General features: G+C 39.5%; 1 protein-coding gene across 2 annotated transcripts in view; it reads left to right on the top strand.

Annotated features, from left to right (window-relative positions):
* LOC131249158 (D-lactate dehydrogenase [cytochrome], mitochondrial) overlaps window positions 1–21245 on the top strand; it is a 65584-nt gene that overhangs the window by 23787 nt on the left and 20552 nt on the right. For both annotated transcript variants that reach the window (XM_058249754.1, XM_058249753.1), the window contains 4 exons: window positions 932–968; window positions 1047–1108; window positions 7598–7694; window positions 19092–19166. In XM_058249754.1, the coding sequence (XP_058105737.1) occupies window positions 932–968; window positions 1047–1108; window positions 7598–7694; window positions 19092–19166 (271 nt within the window). The remainder of the gene's footprint in view (window positions 1–931; window positions 969–1046; window positions 1109–7597; window positions 7695–19091; window positions 19167–21245) is intronic.

Genomic DNA, 21245 nt, shown 5'->3' with positions numbered 1-21245 from the left:
GGTATGGTTTTGCAGATTCCAAGTTCCTCTCATTCATGTCTATATAAATCTCAAGGACTTGGTTGAGAAAATGAAAATTGGTGAAAAAATTAAAATTGGAAAAACCATGAAAAAATAAAAATATGAAGAAAGAGCTACCTAGGGACTTACATATATAATTTTTGAAGAGCTATGAATTATGAATTTTATTAACGAACGGACCAGCAATTGACTAGCTGATACAAATAACATAAGATTAGAGATGCATAATAGATCGAGCTACATTGAAATCAATAGGGAGTAACACCACGACCCATTCAATGACGTCTCTCTTAACCTTCCATAATCTTTGCTCCCATGACCTGGACTTGTGTTGACTAACAAAGTAGGTAACAATAACAGAAATCTTATTACAACTTTGGGGTCAGCCTTTCGGTTTTTAGATTTGAGTTGGTGGAGAAAAATCTGTAACAAATTACCCAGCTACATCATGGAACAACATTTATGCGGAATTGAAGTGTTGAAGGTCCCTGGAAATATTTACATGCTTATGGCGGATATGTTTGCAGGCCCATGGCTTTCCAGGTAATTTTTTAGTGCAATCCATGGCCTTGCGCGTTCTCCATGTGGGCAAAAACTACAGTAGTCAATAGTTGGTTTATTATCATTAAATCAATACCTGATGCATCTCATAAAAGGTGTACTTTCTTGCCACCCATGATACACAAATAGAAAAGTTTGAACGGTTTTGAGAAGCACAAACCATCTTGTCTGTGCTGGTTTTTACCACTGCATGTTTTTGAGCCTCAAGATCATTTTTACCGTCTTAAACACCTTCCACAGACCTTTTTCTCTAAACTATTTCTTGTCTAAAAGGCCATTTTTCCCCAGACAATGAGCATTAAGAATTTTGTGTTTAATTAGATTTAATGATTTATCCTTCAGTTTGTAGGTATGGAACTATGCGGGATAACGTCATCAACCTGAAGGTTGGTATATTCTGTCTGTACTTTCTAGTGCTTGCATTGTTCTTAGGTGTGGCTTTTTAAATGTTGCTTTCCTTGCAGGCTGTTCTGGCAAATGGCGATGTTATCAAGACAGGTTCTCGTGCTCGGAAGAGCGCTGCAGGGTGCGTCTATGTTTCCCTTTTCAGTCATGAAAAATTCAGAAAACATGTCTAACATAGAAACATTAGACCTTACTATTGAAATCCATCAAAATTTATTTACAGTGGAGAACTTTTAAAAATATATTATTGTAACATGCAGTAGTTTGTCTTTTTGCTTTATCTTCCGTTGTGTTCATTACAGGAGGGCATACCATGTGGTATCTCTTCTTCTATGAGTTCAGTCACAAATTCCATTCCTTTCACAATTGTGAGAGGACCAAGACTTCTTCATGGTACTAGAGTGGGTATCATGAAGAAAATTATTTATTAATTATCATTCGTCTAATTCTCCAACATTCTTCTCACTTATCCGTTCTCTTCATCTTTCTTCCATCCACAAAATAGATCTTTTTGTTTCAGTTATTCTCTCGTTCTTTCTTCCTCCTATTGCTTCACATTGTTTCGTTCTTCCTTAAAAAAATCTTGGGTTTTCACTTTCTTTCACTCCATGCAACTATAGCTTTGGATGTGGGAGTAAGCTTGGGTTTTCACTTTCTTTCACTGCCAGAGTTTAGGGAGGTTGATTTTATCTTATTGATACCATTGTTAGTTTTTTCTCTACCAATTTATTGTCATTTGTGTGTATTATAGGTGTCATACTATGTATGCATTTTGTCATCTCTATTCAAGTCAATAGACTTCATTGTTACTATTATTAGTTTATTTTATACCATCCCTCATGAATTGAGAGTGGATCTAATTCTTCAATAAATGACTCGGAAAAGTTCTGATGTACGTGTTGGATTTAATCTTAGTTGCAGGATCCTTCAAACAGGGTGCCGCTCCCCCTTTGAATCACGCTTTGTACCTGTGCTCCTGTGCCCGCTTTATAGCCTTGATACTTGATAACATTTTGAAACAGACCATTTTCTTCTTCTGCACCTGAATCAGTTGCTGCTAAGCTTTACGCTTTGTGCGGCTATGGATTAAAGAGGTTTCATAAAACTCATGGGCCAAGAGTTTTTACTTGAGTTTTCAGTTTCTACCATTGGGACTGATGGGTCATTGATCTGAACCGTTGATATAGATGGTTCATATTCTATGGTGGCCAGCAAATAAACAGTTAGAAAATACAACAACATTCCACATTCGTTTATCTCTAGGATCTTCCAATTTGGGGGATTTTTGGTGATTGTGTCATCCAGGCCCATTATTTAATGGTTTGGATCACTGAATGATGAGCTGAAGTTATAGTAATTGAAAACCAACAATACTATACGGACTCTTAGGGGCTATTTGGATGCACACAAAGTCATGTACTGCAATTGCTATCCTTGATTGACAACATGTCTGTAGTTTGTCAAGCACCCTTTTGCATGTAAACAGAGGAAAAATGAGGACAACATTTACAGCCAATATGACTGTTACTCGAGTACAATCTATCCTTGCTGAAAAAGGTTGGATAGACTAGACATGCTAGAAGTCTTGTATGGTGCATGCAGGAACATAATGTTCTGTGCACATGCATCATGTGCCATGTGCTACCATCAATCTTCAAGTATTGTGCATATGTCACATACATTACATGTTTGAATCAACGTGCACATGCACCACAATGCTACGTATGTTAGCATCTGAATTTCCCCGGGCTCCTTCAAGAATTGAGTTGGCAAGTTGTCATTGGTCCCAAGTTGGATGCATCTGGGCACGTGTGTCACTTTTTTTTGAAAGGTAACACTACCAGGGATTGAACCTTGGATCACTCACACGCTACACTATCTCTACCTGCTCACCTAATGGGCACGTGTGTCACTTGTGGCCAGATAATAATAGGCAAAGGAGATTTAAATATCTAGGAATCCACCTAATCCCATCTACCCACACTTCAATGGTACTTGGAGTGAGCCTATTGGTGAGATATCTTGCTGACGGTGGGTGAGAATTGAGAAACAACTGGCCGGTTTTGCGGTGTTTCCAATTTCTCTCAAATTTTTGGAGGAGCCTCTCTTAACATTTCTTGCAAGATATTCAACGTCAAATCTAGTTCAATTAGGCATGGCCCCTGTTGTCCTGGCAGTATCCAAATGGAATCCAGACCCTCACTGTAGTGATCTTGCAGATCTGACGATGGATTCATGCTCTTTGTATTGCAGGTCAGTGAGACGGACCTATCCTCTATGCGTGGCCCCCAAATGGACTTTATTGCATCCCAAAGTCAAATTTATATATGTATGGTTTGGCCCATTGTTGGGGTGGCCTTGTAGATCATGCTATGGAGCTTGACGAGGTCAATGTGGAAGAAGATAGTAGGATCAATGCTATGTTGCCAATGTAATTAGTCTTGGGAATCTTTTGGCATTTGTTGGGATACCTCAATTGTGTTACTCGGTGAAGGGAGATTTTCTTGAGAGCATTGTTTCAGTGCCAATAAGGTGGGGTTGTCATTTGATAAGGAGAATGACATGGATTTATCGTTCTAGTATCTCCTTCAAGGGTTGTAAACCTCATGAAGCCTGTTTCCTATGAGCCGCCTTTGACGTGCATCTGGTGTCTTTCAACACTCAAAGTAGGCATGTTCTATAAGGTAGTCAACATAATCTTCACAAGATGTTTGGTTCGTTGAAAGATAAAGGTAATTTAGAGATCCTCCTGGGTCCAGTTTCTTCCAAGAGAGGTAACAATAGTGAGATACACAATCTTGTTTCCTTTGTAACGAAGTGTGAAAGAATCTGGTTGGGTATTGATGTATCATCTATGTTGTTTTAGTGAGGGTTCTCTCATGGAAGATCAGAGGGATGTTGGTTGTGGAAAAAAGGTTTGCAATCAAGAATCTAGTGATTAGTAGGAAGATTGATATTCTTATGATTCAGGAAACTAAAGCAAAGTTCATCCCTAATAGTTGGACCCTTGATTGTTGGGGTAAAAGCATACAAGAGCTTTAGTTGATCAATGGGTATTCTTAATCTAGAAAGATGACAAGGTTGAGTTCCTAAAGAAAGGGAAAGGATGTTACTCATTTGGTTTGAAATGAGTCTTGTAATAGGATGGCTCTGAATGGAATATTTCATATTTCCAACATTTATGGTCCACTAGGAAGCATCGTCTCATCTACTAACTGGGAAATCGTATAGGGGTTGGCGCTATACGTGCGTAGCGAGGTGTCGAGTAAAGAAGACCTAGTCAAAGAAGCAATGACGATCGTGATTCAAGGGAATTGGAGCCCAGATGCAGATTATGGCAATGTATGGTGCTGGAAGATGGTCAGCATGGTGGCTCATTCTTGGAAACCCTAGAGTTTTTCTGTTACAAGAGGAGATGTGAACCTTCGGAGTTGATCCCGATAGGGTCAAGCTGGTGGAGAGACTAGAAGGTCATGCAGCTGTGGCCTGAGGGAATTGATGGATTAAGGATGCTTTATGCCATATAGGGAGAATGATAGGCGTGACATTCAACGAACCAGAAGAGGGTTATATTGCTCTCCTCCATTTTGTAGAAGAATGAGGTGTTTCGAAATCTTTGTCTGGCTTTAAAGAGATAGTGCAGAGGTTGCCACGGGGTAAACATGAGCTTACTAACCTTAGAATTGTGATTAACTATGAAGGTGGGGCCAGCTCTATAAGCACAAAAAAGGGGAAAGGATCCAAAGTTGTTTGCCAATGAAGCTATTATGTTGGAATGTGAGTGTTGGGTGACAAGGAGAAAAGGCTCCGAGTCAAAGATGTATGTCAACGCTCGAAGGCTAAGTCTTATTGTGTTGCAGGAAACCAAATTGCAGCATGTGGACAGGAGGATGATTAAATCGGTTTGGAGATGCAAGGTTAAAGAATGGGTAGTGCTTGATGTTGCAAGAGGGATTTTGATTACGTGGGATTCCGAGCGTTGGGCCAAGGAAGAAATTTGGTGCGACAAATTCTTAGTCTTGGTTCTCCTCAAAGAGGAGTCGGAAGGAAGTAAATAGGTGTTCACAGATGTTTATGGGTTGACCCAGGCTTCTATGAGGTCTGCACTTTGGGAGGATTTGGACTTGATAAGGAGTAGCTGGTAGTATCCTTGGTGTGTCAAGGGGGATTTTAATGTGGTTAGATTTACCTTCGAGAGGTTATCGGGTGCTTATATAACCTATAGCATGCGGGATTTCTTTGATCAGGTTGAAATTAATGAAATGGTTGATCTCCCTATGGACTATGTAAAATTCACGTGGTCGAACTGGCAAGAGCTATAATGTCCAAGCTTGATTGGCTCCCCAGATCATTGGATTGGATCGAGTCTTTTCATTAGTGAGGCAGCGTGGCCCTCCAAAACCAGTGTTCGATCACTATTTGGTCTTGCTGGAGGCGCTCGAGGAAGATTGGGGTCCTAAGTGATTTCATTTCGAGCTGACGTGCCTTCAAGTGGATTGTTTTCTGGAGCTAATGAAAGAGTGGTGGAGGTCGTTTGAAGTTGAAGGTTTTGTGGGTTATTTTTATTTATTTTTTAACTCATAAGCTTAGGCTGCTAAAGAGGAAGATTGTTGATTGGAAAAAAAGGTAGGTTTGGAAGGAGAGAAAAGCGCAAGTGGAAGAGATTCTTTGATGCATCAATTGATTGATCTTATAGAGGAGTGCGGGGGAGTTTTGGAAGAGGAGAAAGCTAGGTGCACTAGCCTCGCTCTTGATTACATTAAGCACCTGAAGGAAGGAGAGATCAAGAGGAGACAACGGTTGCATGGAACGTGGCTTAAAGAAGGGGATTAGAATACCAAGTTCTTCCACAGTATCATTATTGCGCAGGCTAGGCACGATAGGATTCACAGCGTGGTTGTGAACAACAATAGGGTAGTAAAGAAAAGCCAAATGTGCAAATCTATCGTGCTGTATTACAAGGAGCTGCTGTCGGATGAAGGATGGGCAAGGCCTAGGATAATCTTTCGTTTAGCCAGCTGTCTTTGGAGGATGCTTGTTGCGTAGAAAATCCCTTCTTGTAGGAAGACATCAATTGATGGTAGATTCATTGGTAAGGGATAAGGCCTTGGGTCTTGATGGTTTCCCTATGGGCCTACTTCCAGTTTTTTGGGAGGTGGTGAAAGAGGATGCCATTAAATTCTCATGTGAATTTTGGGAAAGAGGTCGCTTCTTGTCTGAAATGGTGGTTTCATTCATTTGTCATTATTCCCAAGTTGAAGGAGCTAAGAACTTGTGTGATTTTAGGACATTAATATTTGCATCTTTTTACTCTCCCAAGGGTCTTGATGTTCTTTGATGTCGATTGGGGTCCATCCAGTCCTACCTCAGAAGCTTAGTTTCACGATCCTTTTAACTAGGTGCTGTTCCCACTTTGAATCATGATTTGGACTTGTGCTCCCGCTCCCTCATATTTTTGTATATTTGCTATCATTTTGACACAAATGCTTCTTCGCTCCCACATTTGAGTATGTTAGTGCTTTGCTTCAACTATGTGAAACATGTAATTATATTTCTCTTGAAAGTACCATGATTGCACGTTGGAGCCTAGAACTTCAACATGAATGGTATGGAAATAACAATCTGTTTATTTCCACTTAATTGGACTAACAATTGCAATTCAGTTCAACAGTGCGTCTAAACTCACCCTTGATGTGATGCCATCCTTTGTCTATTTTGTTCTTTTGGTCCCGAGTATTTATTTATTGGATCTTGTATTCTAATCTAAATGCAATTGATGTTCAAATGTAATTCCTTATGACAATTGGGTGGGTTTGACAAATTTATTACCTTGCAGTGAATAGTGATACACGACATCAATATCATGGCCTGTGTATGACTGCAAACTGGAATTTCACCTAGGCAGTTTTATGTCTTTATTTTTTTCCTTTTTATTTGTCCTCCTTTTCTGCAATTCTATTTGAATGGAATTGTGGTCTGCCTTCAGCAGAAAGTATCACATATCGAAGGCTGTTAAATGAAAGAATGAAAGAAGGCTGGCAATGATTTGAATAAATTATCTTATAGAATGCTGCTTCGCCTAGCCACAGCAGCTGGATGATGATAATGTTCCTCATTTGGCTGGTGCAGTTTCCTAGTTAGAGAATGCATTTTCCTTCAAAGCACGGTGACTTGTTGCTCAACAGGAGAATATGTAATAATATACAGTTTGCTCAAGTTTTATGTTTATACAATGGGTCCATGCTTTAGTGATCCAAACCATTGATAATGGGCCTGTTGCGGATACTCTATACGCAATTTTCCCAGAAGTGAAAATAATACCCATCATTGTCTTGGCCTTTTTTAGTTTGAATAGAGACACTCTGCCGTGTTGTCTTTCTTAACTATCCATATGCTAGCCACTGATTTAAGTGGTTTGATTTTCCCATCTGGGAGACTTGGTGCATGGGCAATCAACAGTTTGCATCACTAAACCTTGGGCCTTGCTGCTCCAAACTGAAAACGAGCAAACTGCTCCGGTTGAGCATTGTATGACACCTCTTGTTCAAAGAGAAGGACAAAGTTCAAAGTAGGCTAAATGGCTAGCATTTCATAATTCCTCTGTTCTCAGATATGATTTGACCCGATTGATGATTGGAAGTGAAGGCACCTTGGGTGTAATAACAGAAGTGACTCTGCGGCTTCAGAAACTTCCTCAATACTCTGTGGTACTGTTCATTTTCATTCCCTGGGTTCTGTTCAACTGTTTAATGCATTTGTTTGCCTACTAATATTGGTTTAGCTCCATTATTAATCAAAGTTCAACACATGCATGAACTGGTTTGCTTATTAAATTACACCTTTTTATTTAATGCCATTGGGCATTCTGTTGACTCATTTCGTCAATGTTTCAGCAAGATTCAATGTGGCACTTAGGCTGATGAATCTGATGGACTTCATACCAGTCCTCGGACTCAAAACTTGTCCCAAAAGAATCCTTGAAAGCTGTGGAATATAGGGCTGGGCTGATCTTTGCCACTCCACATCCTCACTTATTTTCTAGTGTCAAACGACACAGAAACACAGTGAAAATTATACGGTTTGATCCCCTGTCAAGTTACCTTTCCTGTTGCCTCAAGATTGCATGATTTGGACAAGATTCAGCCAATTTCTGTGTTATCAATATTTTCATGGTCTGGCAGGATTTGGCCCTCTTTATCTTCATGTAGGGCCCACCAAAGCTCCATTGGTCTTATTGAATCATGTTTATTTGGGTTGCCAAAATTCCAGAAGTGCTAGATTCTAGAAGCTTTGAGAGTTGGTTAATATTGAGATTTTGAAATAGGAAAATATTCCTAAAGTTATTTATCGATAAAAAAGAAAAATTCCTATAAGTTGGCCTTACCACAAGTCGAGTTTCCATCCCATCTATTAGATGCACCCTTCTGTGTTGGGCCATGAGTCCAAAATCAGGCCAATCTGTGACTTAGGTAGGCCACACCATAGGAAAACAGTTGAGTGTGGACAGCCACCCTTGCTAGCGTGTAGGGCCCACAATGATGTGACTCAAACATTTGACCCATTCATTGTGCTTCCCATCTGGATGAGGGGGTTCACCAACTTTCATGCCATTCCAAAATTCTGGTTGGCCGTATGAAGTGAAATTAGGGCTTTTATGCATGATTATGCACTGTTCCAGATGGTGTGGCCCACCTGAGTTCCGGATATAGCTGATTTTTGGGGACCCCAATGTTCTAGAGGGAACTCATTAGATGCATGGTTCATATGCCACGTACACATCACGATGGCCTGTACTTTGCTTGACCCTAGTGACTTTAATACCTATGCTCCATTGCGTATCTTAGCCTTAACACTATGTAGCTCATGAAAATAGCTTAAGTTGCATGTAACCTAGCTACATGATAATTTGCATACGCTACACACTACATCGACTACCCTACATGCTACACAGCTCAGTTTACTGGTTATTTTTCACTACAACATTAAAATCTATTAATTTTTCAATGATTTGTTACATTTTTCTATTTTCAATAAAATTAGTTAATCTTTTCAATGTTCATAGCAAAATAATATAAGTAATAGTAATAAATTACTTTTGTTACTCTTTCTTTACCTTTTCAATGTTCATAGCAAAATAATATCTGTAATAGTAATAAATTAGTTTTGTTACTCTTTCTTTACCTTAATAGTTAATACTTAATCAGTGCTCTTTCCTATTTCTTTAGATTGTGTTTGGTTGCACCAAATATCATGAAATTTTGTTAAAATTTTCATTATTAATCAGTCTGATTTGGTCCAGAATATCATGAATTGGTGCAACCAAGCGCAATCTTGATCAAGAATCTAAGAATGTTGTGGAGCTTATGCTACACACTATGTAGCTTATATAGAGAATGCTAGTGTATTATATTTATAGTGTGTCCTTTTAGTGTAAGTGCATGTGCACACTTCCCTATTCCCCTGCAGTGTACTATATGCTTTTTCATAATAAAATATTATGTGTTAGGGCATGCAAGCCTAACACACATCATCTCTCCAAAACTCTCCTCCTCCTCTCTCAATATTCTCATCTCTTCTTCACATTATCCTCATCAAATCTTCTTCTACTTGGTATCAGAGCAAGTTCAAGGCATTCCGCATCCAACAGGTTGAGAGGCAACACGTCACCTTGCTGACGTCAGCAGCCGTACGGCTGACGTCAGCGTTGTACGGACGCATGGGCTCTGTTTGAGCTAAAAGTTTAGGGTTTGATAGATCTTGATTTTAGAAGATTTGTCATGATTTTTTCAGAATTTATTGGACCTCATTTCATGGTATTTTGGGCGAAATAGAGAAATTCGAAAATCGGTTCCAGATTCCGTTTTTCTTCGATCTACCTCAAATCGGTAAGCTTTTCTTCGGTTTCTTTGCTCAAGATGGACCGGAATCTTCCTCCCAAGCTATCCATGGTGGATTTTTTACTTCAGATCAATGTTTGAGAGGTTTTTAACCTCAAATGGGCGTGCGGCTGGGCCGTTTTTCACTCGGTCAGGCCCTATTTGACTGCGTTTCATGGTATTTTGGATGATTGACATTTGTTTGATGTTTATCTCTTGTTATGTTGAAGGATTGAGTGAGATAGAGTTGTTTGAATCAATCTTTCTTGGCATAGGGGGTCTCTTGGCATAGGTTTATTTCTCTTGGACTCTATTATGGCTGACAAAGGGCCCTCATCTCTTGGCATAGGGTCTCTTGAATCTAACCCCTTGCAGATTACCTCCATTAAGTTGAATGGTGACAGCTATCTTCAATGGGCACAATCTGTAAAAGTATTTTTAGGAGCCCGTGACAAGTTGTCGTATATTTTGGATGATTCCCCAAGCTCGACAGATGTTACCTACAAGTCTTGGACAAAGGAGAATTATCAAGTTATTGCATGGTTGTTGAATAGCATGGATTCCTCGATTAGCCACTCAGTGATGTTTTTATCCTCGACTAAAGGCATTTGGGATACGCTTCATGATATGTTCTCGGAATCTCAGAATTTTTCACGGGTATTCCAGCTTATTCAAGAAATTGGTCGGTTTCAACAAAACTCCAGATCCTTAAAAGATTACTATTCGACGCTTTGAGGCATGTGGGATGAGTTGGACTTATATCAGCCTCTTCCTTCCAAATGTAAAGAGGATCATGAACATGCCCATAAGCAGTGGGATGGTACTCGTATCAGGCAGTTCCTAACTGGGTTGAATTTCGATTATCTACATGTTCGAGATCAGGTTATTATGCAGGATCCTCTTCCCCCATTGACGACATTATATGTCATATGTCAACGCGCTACTGTCTCTGCTCTTCCTTCTCATTTATTTGTGCCTCCAGAGCGTTCGGTACATCGTGTTTGCGATCAGTCCTCTCTTGGCCTTCAGGTACCATCCTTGAGTTTGGGGCGTATTTCTATTTATGGTGGTCGTGGTAGAGGCCGCGATCTAGATCGCAGTCGCGGCGGCCGTAGTCTTCGTGGTCGTGGTGGACGTGGACGAGGACGTGATGGTTCCCGCATTTGTTCACATTGCGGTGGAACTAATCACACTATTGATTATTGCTGGCAGCTACATGGTCGTCCTACGTAAGCCGCTGCTTCTGAGACACAGTTTTCCACCCCGACAGCTGAGCAGTCTACTTCAGGAGAGTCTCTTATTATTCTCGGGCGGCATATGATGCCATTATGCGGCTTCACATTCAGGATATTCCTGAGCCTTCTCACGCAGCTTCGGCCCAATCAGGTACCGCCCTTCTTGCGTCATCCTCTCCTACCTCCTGGGTCATTGACTCTGGAGCTTCCTCCCATATGACTGGTAAGTTGCAATTCTTTTCTTCTTATTCTTCTTCTTCTTCTCCCACTCAGTATGTCACAGTCGCAGATGGAACCCAATCTCCCATCTCTGGGATTGGTTCCATCCCTCTCTCTTCTTCCTTGTCTTTGTCCTCCGTATTGCATGTGCCTCGTTTTCCATTAAACTTATTGTCTGTTAGCTCTCTTACTAAATCACTCAATTGTTCCATCACCTTCTTTCCTTCTTATTGTTTGTTTCAGGACCTACAGACGAAGAGAGTGATTGGTGGGGGGCATGAGCGAGGAGGCGTTTATCTTCTCGATGATATACCTGTTGCCGCTTCTAGTACCCTTTCTCTAGATCAAGAGTCCATGACTCGGTGGCATTGCCGCTTAGGCCACCCATCCATTGCTAGATTGAGACTTTTATTTCCCTCCTTACCTGTCACTAAACCATTATGCTGTGATATTTGTGAATTGTCTAAACATCATCGTGCTACGTTTCCTCCTAGCTCTTCTGGGAGGAAATCTCAACCTTTTCTTCTGGTTCACTCGGATGTTTGGGGACCAGCTCCGGTTACCTCGACTTTTGGATTTAGATATTTTGTTACCTTTATTGATGATTATTCCCGCATGACTTGGATTTATCTTTTGAAATCTAAAAGTGAAGTATTTGATGCATTTAAAGTGTTTTATCATGAAGTGTGCACTCAATTTCATTGTTCCATCAAATCCCTCCATTCTGATAATGGGGGAGAATACATGTCTACTGCCTTTCTATCCTTCTTGCAGGAACGTAGTATATTATCTATGACGTCATGTGCTCGGACTCCTCAACAAAATGGTATTGCAGAACGAAAGAATCGTCATCTTCTTGACGTTGCTCGCACCCTTCTACTTGGTATGCATCTACCCAAACATTTTTGGGGTGATGCTCTTTTAACTGCTACTTTTCTTATTAATCGTATACCCTCACGTATTCTGTCTTATAAATCTTCATTTACTATTTTGTATCCTCATGATAACCCATTTCCTCTGCCACCTAAAGTTTTTGGTTGTACATGCTTTGTTCAAATTTTGGATGAGAGTAATGATAAACTTAGTCCCAGGGCGATTAAATGTGTCTTTATAGGGTATCCTCGGAGTCAGAAAGGTTATAAATGCTTTGACCCATTGACTCGCAAGAAATATGTCTCTGCCGATGTCACATTCTTTGAGGATCTTTCTTTTTTCTCCTCTCCAGGCAGATCCCTCTGTGATCCTCTTGCGCGTCAGGGGGAGTATAACTGTTATCCTCTTTCCACTAATGATCATGGGAAAACTCCTCTCCCCTCTATTCAGCATCCTGTTGGTGATATGGTTGAGCCTAAGCCTCTGCCGGTGTATCAGCGTCGAGATAAATCTTCACAAGCTCAGTCATCTACCCTTCCGCTTACTTTGGATGTTGGTTCAGTGACTCTCCTAAGTCGAGTTTAGATCTTCCCATTGCCTTGCGCAAAGGGTCACGATCTTGTACTCAATACCCCATTAGTAATTTCGTTTCATATTATCATCTTTCACCGTCTTTTCAGTCGTTTGTGCTTCCCTTTCATCACAGACTATTCCTAGATCTCTCTCACATGCTCTTCAGAGTCCTGATTGGACAAAGGCGATGATGGAAGAAATGTCTGCTCTTGAGAAGAATCATACTTGGGATCTTGTGCCACTTCCTGTAGGCCATAAGCCTGTTGGCTGTCGATGGGTTTATACAATCAAGTTTCTTCCAGATGGCTCAATTGATCGCTATAAAGCCCGTCTTGTTGCTAAGGGTTACACCAAGACTCATGGTGTGGATTACTTCGAGACATTTTCTCCAGTGGCTAAGCTTAATTCAATTCGTGTTGTGCTCTCCTTGGCCGTTAATTTATCATGGCCCTTGTTTCAGCTTGATGTTAAGAATGCATTTCTCCATGGGGATCTTACAGAGGAAGTTTACATGCATCAACCTCCTGGCTTTGTTGCTTCTCACAACCCTGCACTTGTATGTCGGTTGAAGAAGGCTCTTTATGGACTCAAACAATCTCCACGTGCATGGTTCGAAAAATTTAGTCAGGCTCTCTTGGAGTTTGGCTTTGTTCGTAGTCATGCTGATCATTCTCTCTTTATATGTCGTCGATCGACGGGCATCATGGTTCTCATTGTCTATGTGGATGATATTGTTTTGTCCGGTAGTGATTCTACTGGAATGAGGGAGGTCAAAGATTTTTTGAAGACCAAGTTTGAAATCAAGGATCTTGGTCCTCTTCGCTACTTCCTCGGAATTGAAGTTGCTCGCTCATCATCCAAATTGGTCTTGTCACAACGAAAATATGCGCTCGATCTTCTCATGGAGACCGGCATGTTAGGGTGCAAGCCTGCTACCACTCCCATGGATACTTCACAGAAGCTTCGACCAGATGATGGTACTCTCCTTACTGATCCCGAGATGTATCGACGACTTGTAGGCCGGCTTATTTACCTGACTATTACTCGCCCAGATCTCTCATTTGCAGTGGGGGTTGTTAGCCAATTCATGCAAGCTCCCTGTACTTCTCATCTCACGGCTGTCTACCGCATACTTCGGTATTTAAAATCAACCCCGGGTTTTGGCCTCTACTTTCAGTTGCATGGTCATCTTCATCTTTCTGGCTATTCCGATGCTGATTGTGCAGGTAATACTTTTGATCGCCGCTCTACATCCGGCTTCTGTACCTTCTTAGGTGGCAATCTTATAACCTGGAAGAGCAAAAAGCAGCCAGTTGTTGCCCGGTCCTCAGCTGAAGCTGAATATCGTGCTATGGCTCATGCGACATGTGAACTTGTGTGGCTTCGCAATCTTCTTGAAGAACTTGGCTATCCTCCTTCGGGTCCTATTCCTCTTCACTGTGACAATCAAGCGGCTATCCATATTGCTCGTAACCCAGTTTTCCACGAGCGAACCAAGCATATTGAGGTTGACTGTCACTTTATTCGGGAGAAAGTTGCTTCTAAGGAAATTGTCACTCCTTTTGTTCGATCTGGGGATCAACTTGCTGATGTTCTTACAAAATCCTTGAGTCGAGATGCTCTTCATCGTGTTTGTGACAAGTTGGGCATGATCAACATCTATGCTCCAACTTGAGGGGGAGTATAGAGAATGCTAGTGTATTATATTTATAGTGTGTCCTTTTAGTGTAAGTGCATGTGCACACTTCCCTATTCCCCTGCAGTGTACTATATGCTTTTTCATGATAAAATATTATGTGTTAGGGCATGCAAGCCTAACACACATCATCTCTCCAAAACTCTCCTCCTCCTTCTCTCTCAATATTCTCATCTCTTCTTCACATTATCCTCATCAAATCTTCTTCTACTGCTTACGCTTCATGCTACTGAGGGATGCACGCTACCTACGCACTATTCTCTATTTAAAACATTGCTTGACCCTCAACCCCATAGGGACATTTTCCTTTGAAGTAAGTTTTCTACTTTAAATTAGTTAACCTGATTACTTAGTAGTCTTGATTTTGGGTTCTTATTGGTCAAAGTTTAATAAGACTTGGTTTCTAATTTATGAAGTTTCTATACAAATCTTTTGAAATTTAGAAAGCAAGTCTGATGCAGGGCCATTTAATCACCCAAAAAGGGTTGACAAGTGGACCTTACTGCTAGCAGATTGAAGATCAGGGCCAAACAAATGGTCTGGTCAGCTTGTGGGGCCCACATTCATTCTGATGGTCATTAGTATGAACCAATTGGACTGTGGAGTACACAGTTGAATTGGATGGCTTTTAGGGATTATTTATAAACCATAAACTAATTTCAACCTTGACTCAGGTGAGTCAGGCCGATTCAGCCTCAAATCGGGTGAGTCCCGACTCGACTCAGGACTGAACCAGTTTGTCCGAGTCTTTTGTCCTGAGTCTCTTACTCTTTTAACTATGGTTTTCATATAGACTGTATAGCCTCTACATCCATAAAATGCATATACAAAGGCAGATTTGAGCAGGATTTGGACTCTTTCCGATCTTTTTATTTTTATTTCCGCCATTCTACTCTAGTTTTTATTGGATTATTTTGAGTTAATATTGGAAGGTGTGAATTGGGATTTTCTTGATAATATGCTAGGGCGATTTGGGATGCTTGGATGCGCACATGTATGGAATTGGCTAAAAAAAATTCAATTCTGGTCAATAGTTCTTTTTTCTCATTTTCAGGAGGGCTGAGGCAAGGGGGCTTTGTCTCCTTGTTTGTGACAATTATGGAGGTGTTTAGCATAATGATGGATAGAGATGCATCTTTGGGCCTTGTGCGAGGATTTAGAGTGGATAACTCGGACTTGCAGATAAGTCATTTATAGCATGTGGATGATACATTGTTGTTGTGTGAGGCGGAAAATTCTTTGGTGGATAATTTGCGCATGATTATAATATGTTTTTAAGTGGTATCGGGTTTGAAAGTTAACATCACAAAAAATGATTGGGGGTGGGGATATCAAGGGAGGAAGTTTATTTATTTATTTTGCGAGTTTATTTAGATGTAGGGGAAGGATCCTTTCTGTCTACGTATCTTGGTCTCCCTTTATGTCTCGGAAGTCGACAAAACACCTATGGGATAAAGTTATAGAAAGGTTTAAGACACAGTTAGCAGAATGAGGACTAGACATTTATCTTTGGGTGGGAGACTAACTTCAATCAAGGTGGCAATGTCAAATCTTCCAATATATCTAATGTCTCTATTCAAATGCCCGAAATTAGTGTTGGTTAAACTAGAAGAAATTAGGTAGGACCATAGGACTTACTTTGGAAGGGAGCAGAGGAAAGACATAGCTTTCATCTTATGAAGTGGGAGGATGTGTGCAAACCATTAGAGCAGGGGAGAGCCAATTTAAGAAGTTTGGAGGATATGAACACAACTTTGCTTGGAAAATGGGTATGGGGATTCGGGGTGGAAGAGGGTAGTTGGTGGAGAGAGATGGTGGGAAGGAAGTACGGGATGGGACTAGGGGGTTGGTGGCCGGATTCGTCATCGTTATATAGATCCTCCCATCTTTGGATATCAATGGCATCTCTAAAAGGTAAAGTTTGGAAAGGGTAGGATTCCTTTTGGGAAATGGGTTGAAGATTAGATTTTGGGAGAATAAATGGGCGGGGGAGCAGAAATTGTGTGATGCTCTCCCTCATCTAGCAAGGCTCTCGATGGAGGTAAATGTTTTGGTTGCAAATTATTTTAGTTTGCTAGGGGAGGAAGTTATTTGGATCAATGTTTTTAATAACTTGTAGCATATAGCGTGGTGTTTGGCCCTCTACGCTACACAATCCTTAATATTTTTTTAATTAAAATAATAGAAGATATGATAAAATTTAAAAAATGCATAATTTATACGAGTTCTTGACTACGAATCTGAATCATCAACCACATATTTCCATGCAAAATTTCTCTCTCTCTCTCTCTCTCTGCCTTTAGACATCTCTAAGTGTGACTTCTTCTTTTATTTATTTATTGAAACATCACAAATTCATGATATAGACCACAATTTGGATGGTCCGGATTAGTTTAATGTAGTGCCATGTGTCATAGGTACAAGTCATCGCCATTTTAAAGTAGGTGTTAAACTAACATAGAAAAAACACTTAAAAAATGAGATTTCAGGTAGCTTATGCTATCTATGCTACACACTACGCTACAGTGCATGTAGCGTACGCTACATACCTTGTAGCTTACGCTACTTGCGTACGCTACAACGCTACTAAAAACACTGATTTGGACTCTACCGTACAGAAGGAATCCAATTGATTTGGAGACTGTCAAATTGGTTGAGCTGTTGAAGATTTTGTCTAAGGTTCTTCCAGTATTAGCATCATCGGATTCACTGATTTGGTTTCTAGAGAAATGAGGTCAGTTTTTAGTGAAATCTTTCTTCAAGTTGCATACTAGTTGAGGGTCAACTGTCGAGATCAGTTTATTGGCTCATGTATGGATGTATGGCACTCCTCCAAAGGTGGCGGCTCTAGCATGGCTCATGGTGAGTAACAAGGTACTAATGGTGGATAACATTCGTAAGAGAAAGATGATTCTTCCGAATGTCTGCTTAACGTGCTATCAAGATGAAGAGTTGGTGGATCATTTATTTCTTCATTGTTCTTTTGCAAGAAGGATGTGGAAATCTTTCTTTGAATTGTTCGATGTATTATGGGTTTGGTGGAGGTCTATTGCTCAGTTTTTCTTTATGTGGCATGGAGGCAGATCGGGAGAGTTAGGGAACAAAGTTTGGTGAATATGCTTAGTAGTGGTTGTTTGGTGTATATGGTTGGAAAGGAACAGTTGATGCTTTAGGAATCGGGCGGGGAGTCTTTTGGAGGTTTTTAGTAGGGCGAAATTGCTTGTGTTAGAATGGGCTTGTGCTTCAAAAGTTATTGTCCATTTTTCCCGTTAGTTGGCAGGAGTTGTAATTCTTTCCAAATATGTGTGTGTGTGTGTGGTTACGGCCTTGTTAATAAATTTTTCATCGTCTCGTGTTTGTGTGCGTGCGTGCGTGTGTACCAAGAAGCGGGATTCTTCTAGAAAGCAAAGGTTAGTTTTCTGTATATTTCATCATCATCATCATCTAAGCCTTATCCCAATGAATTGGGGTTGGCTACACAAGTCCTATTCTGCCATTCCTCTCTATCAAGGATCATATAGTAGCAAGTTTGTGTCTAATTGGTCATATTCAAATTCCTTTCAATTTAATTCAGTTGTCTTATTCGCTCCATCGAAGTCATATTAGGAAAGTTGGTAATGGCTGTTGTTATAGGACCATTCTCCTTAAATCTAAGGGTTGACACTAGTTTTAGTCTTGATCAAAGTCAAATATTAATTGTAGGATTGAGTTATGCAATATAGCATGTTATTATTTGGAACTTTTGTTAGGCAGTGTTCTCTAGTGTTTTAGTTTGAATTATCAAGTTCAGCCTCTAGCTTGATGGTGCAGCTTGCTATGATGCCTAGTTTCCTAGGGTATGACCTGGATTCAAGTCTTAATGTGGACACTTACTCTTGAAATGTAATGAATAAAAAACTGTTTTAGGGTTAAATTCTACCTTTTTCTTATTGTTCCATTTCCAAGCTTTCCCTTTCGTACAAAAAAAAGAAGAAGAGGGTTTTCATTGGGCTATAGAAATAGACTGTTTGGCAGTTTTGTGCTTATTCTGGCACTTTTAAGTTTATCGAAGTGTCAAATTTTTTTCATGGCAATGTAGTATCATGTCAATACATTCTTTAATATTCACATCAAATGCAGTCTCCACATTCTATATCAGTTTTAATCGTGGGAATATAAAAAAAAATGCTGTTTGAGGGGAATTTGAATCTTCTAAATAGCAGGGTTTGCATAATATATAATTTGCTGTACATTTCCTTTGTATCTTTCCATATGTCAAGTGAATAATCATGGTTACCCTGATGGGTTAATTCTCGATTGCTGCTTCTCCGAGTCATCATCATCTAAGCCTTATCCCAGCTAATTGCGGTCGGCTACATGAATCTTGTTCCGCCATTCCTCTCTATCAAGGCCCAGACCTTCAATTTGACCATAGCCATCAAGTCTTTTTTTACTTTTTCCATCCATGCCCTTTTGGACCTTCCCCTTGCCCTTTTAGAGCCTTCAACTTGTACCAACTCCTAACCAGCATGGTTCTTCATCTACGTATACTTTCCCTCACCGGATCATTGCTTGCTTAGTATGGTCACGGAATCGTGCCTTTTATTTTTACTGTCTTTTGTTGAAGTGTATCTGAATTTGATAATGTTGCAGGTTGCGATGTGCAATTTTCCAACAATCAAGGATGCAGCTGATGTTGCTATCGCCACGATGCTCTCTGGAATACAGGTAGAACTGGTGTTGCACATTCTCATCCTCCCCTATGATCATTGCTTATTTCTGTTAGCCAAGACAAAGTTATAGTCCTATTAATTAATGCGTTCAGGTTCATTTTTATAACTACTAGATGAAGACAAGGGAGTCACTCCTGATCTTATAACTGGTTCTACGATTTTACAATGTAGGATTAGATTTGGATTTTCACCTTTGGGTGAGTTTTGTTTATGGTTTTATTGGTATACATAGTTTTCATCAGAAAGTAATTTGCACATTACCGTAGGATGTGTTTTTTCGAGGTCTGGAAAATGAACATTGAAGCCTAGAAGAAAATGAAGGAATCTAAGCATGGTATTAAAAAACGTAACCCAGAGGACATGTTTTTTCTAGGTTTGAAAAATGAACACTGAAGCCTAGAAGAAAATGAAGGAATCTAAGAATGGTATTAAAAACAGTTATGTAATGTCGTTTACATAACAGTAACGTGGAATCCGTAATGCGATACAGGGCCATAACACCCATTCTGGAAAAACAAAAAAGAAAAAAAAAGGGGGGCATGTAACAGACTTGTAGTGACCATAACAAGGTGATAACAGGCAGATACAGGCTCCATAACGGTTTGATACGGGGCTGATGCATTTTCTTCCTGTAAATTTTTTTGACTGTTATAGGTGCTGTAATGACCATTACGACCAATGTTTTAAATATCGACAATATCGGCCAATATATCCTACAATATATCTTGTATCCCACCTGTGCGATACGAAACGTACAAGTAGTGCCAATATGTCCCACATGTTCGATCTGGTGAGCATTTTCAATTTCCAATCCCTTTTTTTAGTTGACATTATGTTAAATCAGTGTCAAATGGTTATAAATCCATTTATTCTTCATGTTTTGCATGAAAAATCAGGAGCTGGAGCTTTGATTTCGATATCCATTGGTTCTTCATGTTCTCCATTTTTTTTGCTGAAAATTTCCTTCAACTAGCTGTTAATCAAGACTAATTTCAAAGTATTTAAGAGTATTTGATGAAATGATCATCACATACATTATAATTTCGAAATTTAAGTGTTGGTGGTCCGATTTGGGGAAAATTCAAATTTTCGCCAATTTCTTCCAAATTGCTTGTAATGTTGCACTCCAAACATAAAATCAAGCGTGTATGGGCTGATATACCAATTTGTTAAGTCCTTGTCAATTTTCGAAAAATAAAAATCATTTTAATTAAAAATTAATAAAAATTTATTATTATTATTTGAAATTTCCTTTTAACCAGCTGTCAATTGAGACTAATTTCGAAGTATTTAGGAGTGTTTGATGAAATGATCATCACACACACTCTAAATGTTATGCATTCAAGTTAAATATAGTTGCATTAGTTTAGTCAGACATCACATAGCTTGGGACCCCATGCAAAGGAAACCTATTATGTGCACTTCTTTTTTTTAGACATTATGATTTAAAAGTGTGTATTAAGGTCTTTTCTAACAATCCCTAAAGTTTCATTGAAAAATTCAACAAATTTCCCAATTTTTTCACATGTTTCCCGAAAATTTGCAATAAATTACCCAACAAAAATGATGTGTCCCGTGCAATAACCAATACATATCTGTATCCCAAAGATGCAATACGTAACACAATACTAATATTTCGAACACTGGTTACGACCAATGTTGTCAAATCACATACGCCATCATATGTGACTGGCACATGTTGTTCGCATATGCAATTGCATATTGCTCTAGCTCTTTTTTTAATTTATTTATTAACAAAAAAAAAAAAAATTGTAAAAAAAAGGGAAAATTTTGAAAAAAATCTAAAAAAACTAGGAAAAACTATGCATAATTACTACAAGTGATTGGATTGGGTTCTTTTCCCTATTTCGTTGTAGTTTGCTATAAAATAAGTTATATCTTTAATTACTTGTATCATATTTACATGAAATTTAACAAAATAAACATGTTACGTTAAGAGAGAATTAATTATTAAAAACATCGAACATGGAAATTTTATTGGTAAATGATAACTTGATAACTTGAACAACTTATAAGTTACAACTTAATTTACAAATACAATTTACAATTTACC

Source organism: Magnolia sinica, chromosome 6 (genome assembly GCF_029962835.1).
Source record: "Magnolia sinica isolate HGM2019 chromosome 6, MsV1, whole genome shotgun sequence".
In the NCBI taxonomy this organism is placed as follows: Eukaryota; Viridiplantae; Streptophyta; class Magnoliopsida; order Magnoliales; family Magnoliaceae; genus Magnolia; species Magnolia sinica.
The sequence above is the reverse complement of the archived record's forward strand: the minus strand, read 5'-3'. Positions and strand labels throughout refer to the sequence as shown.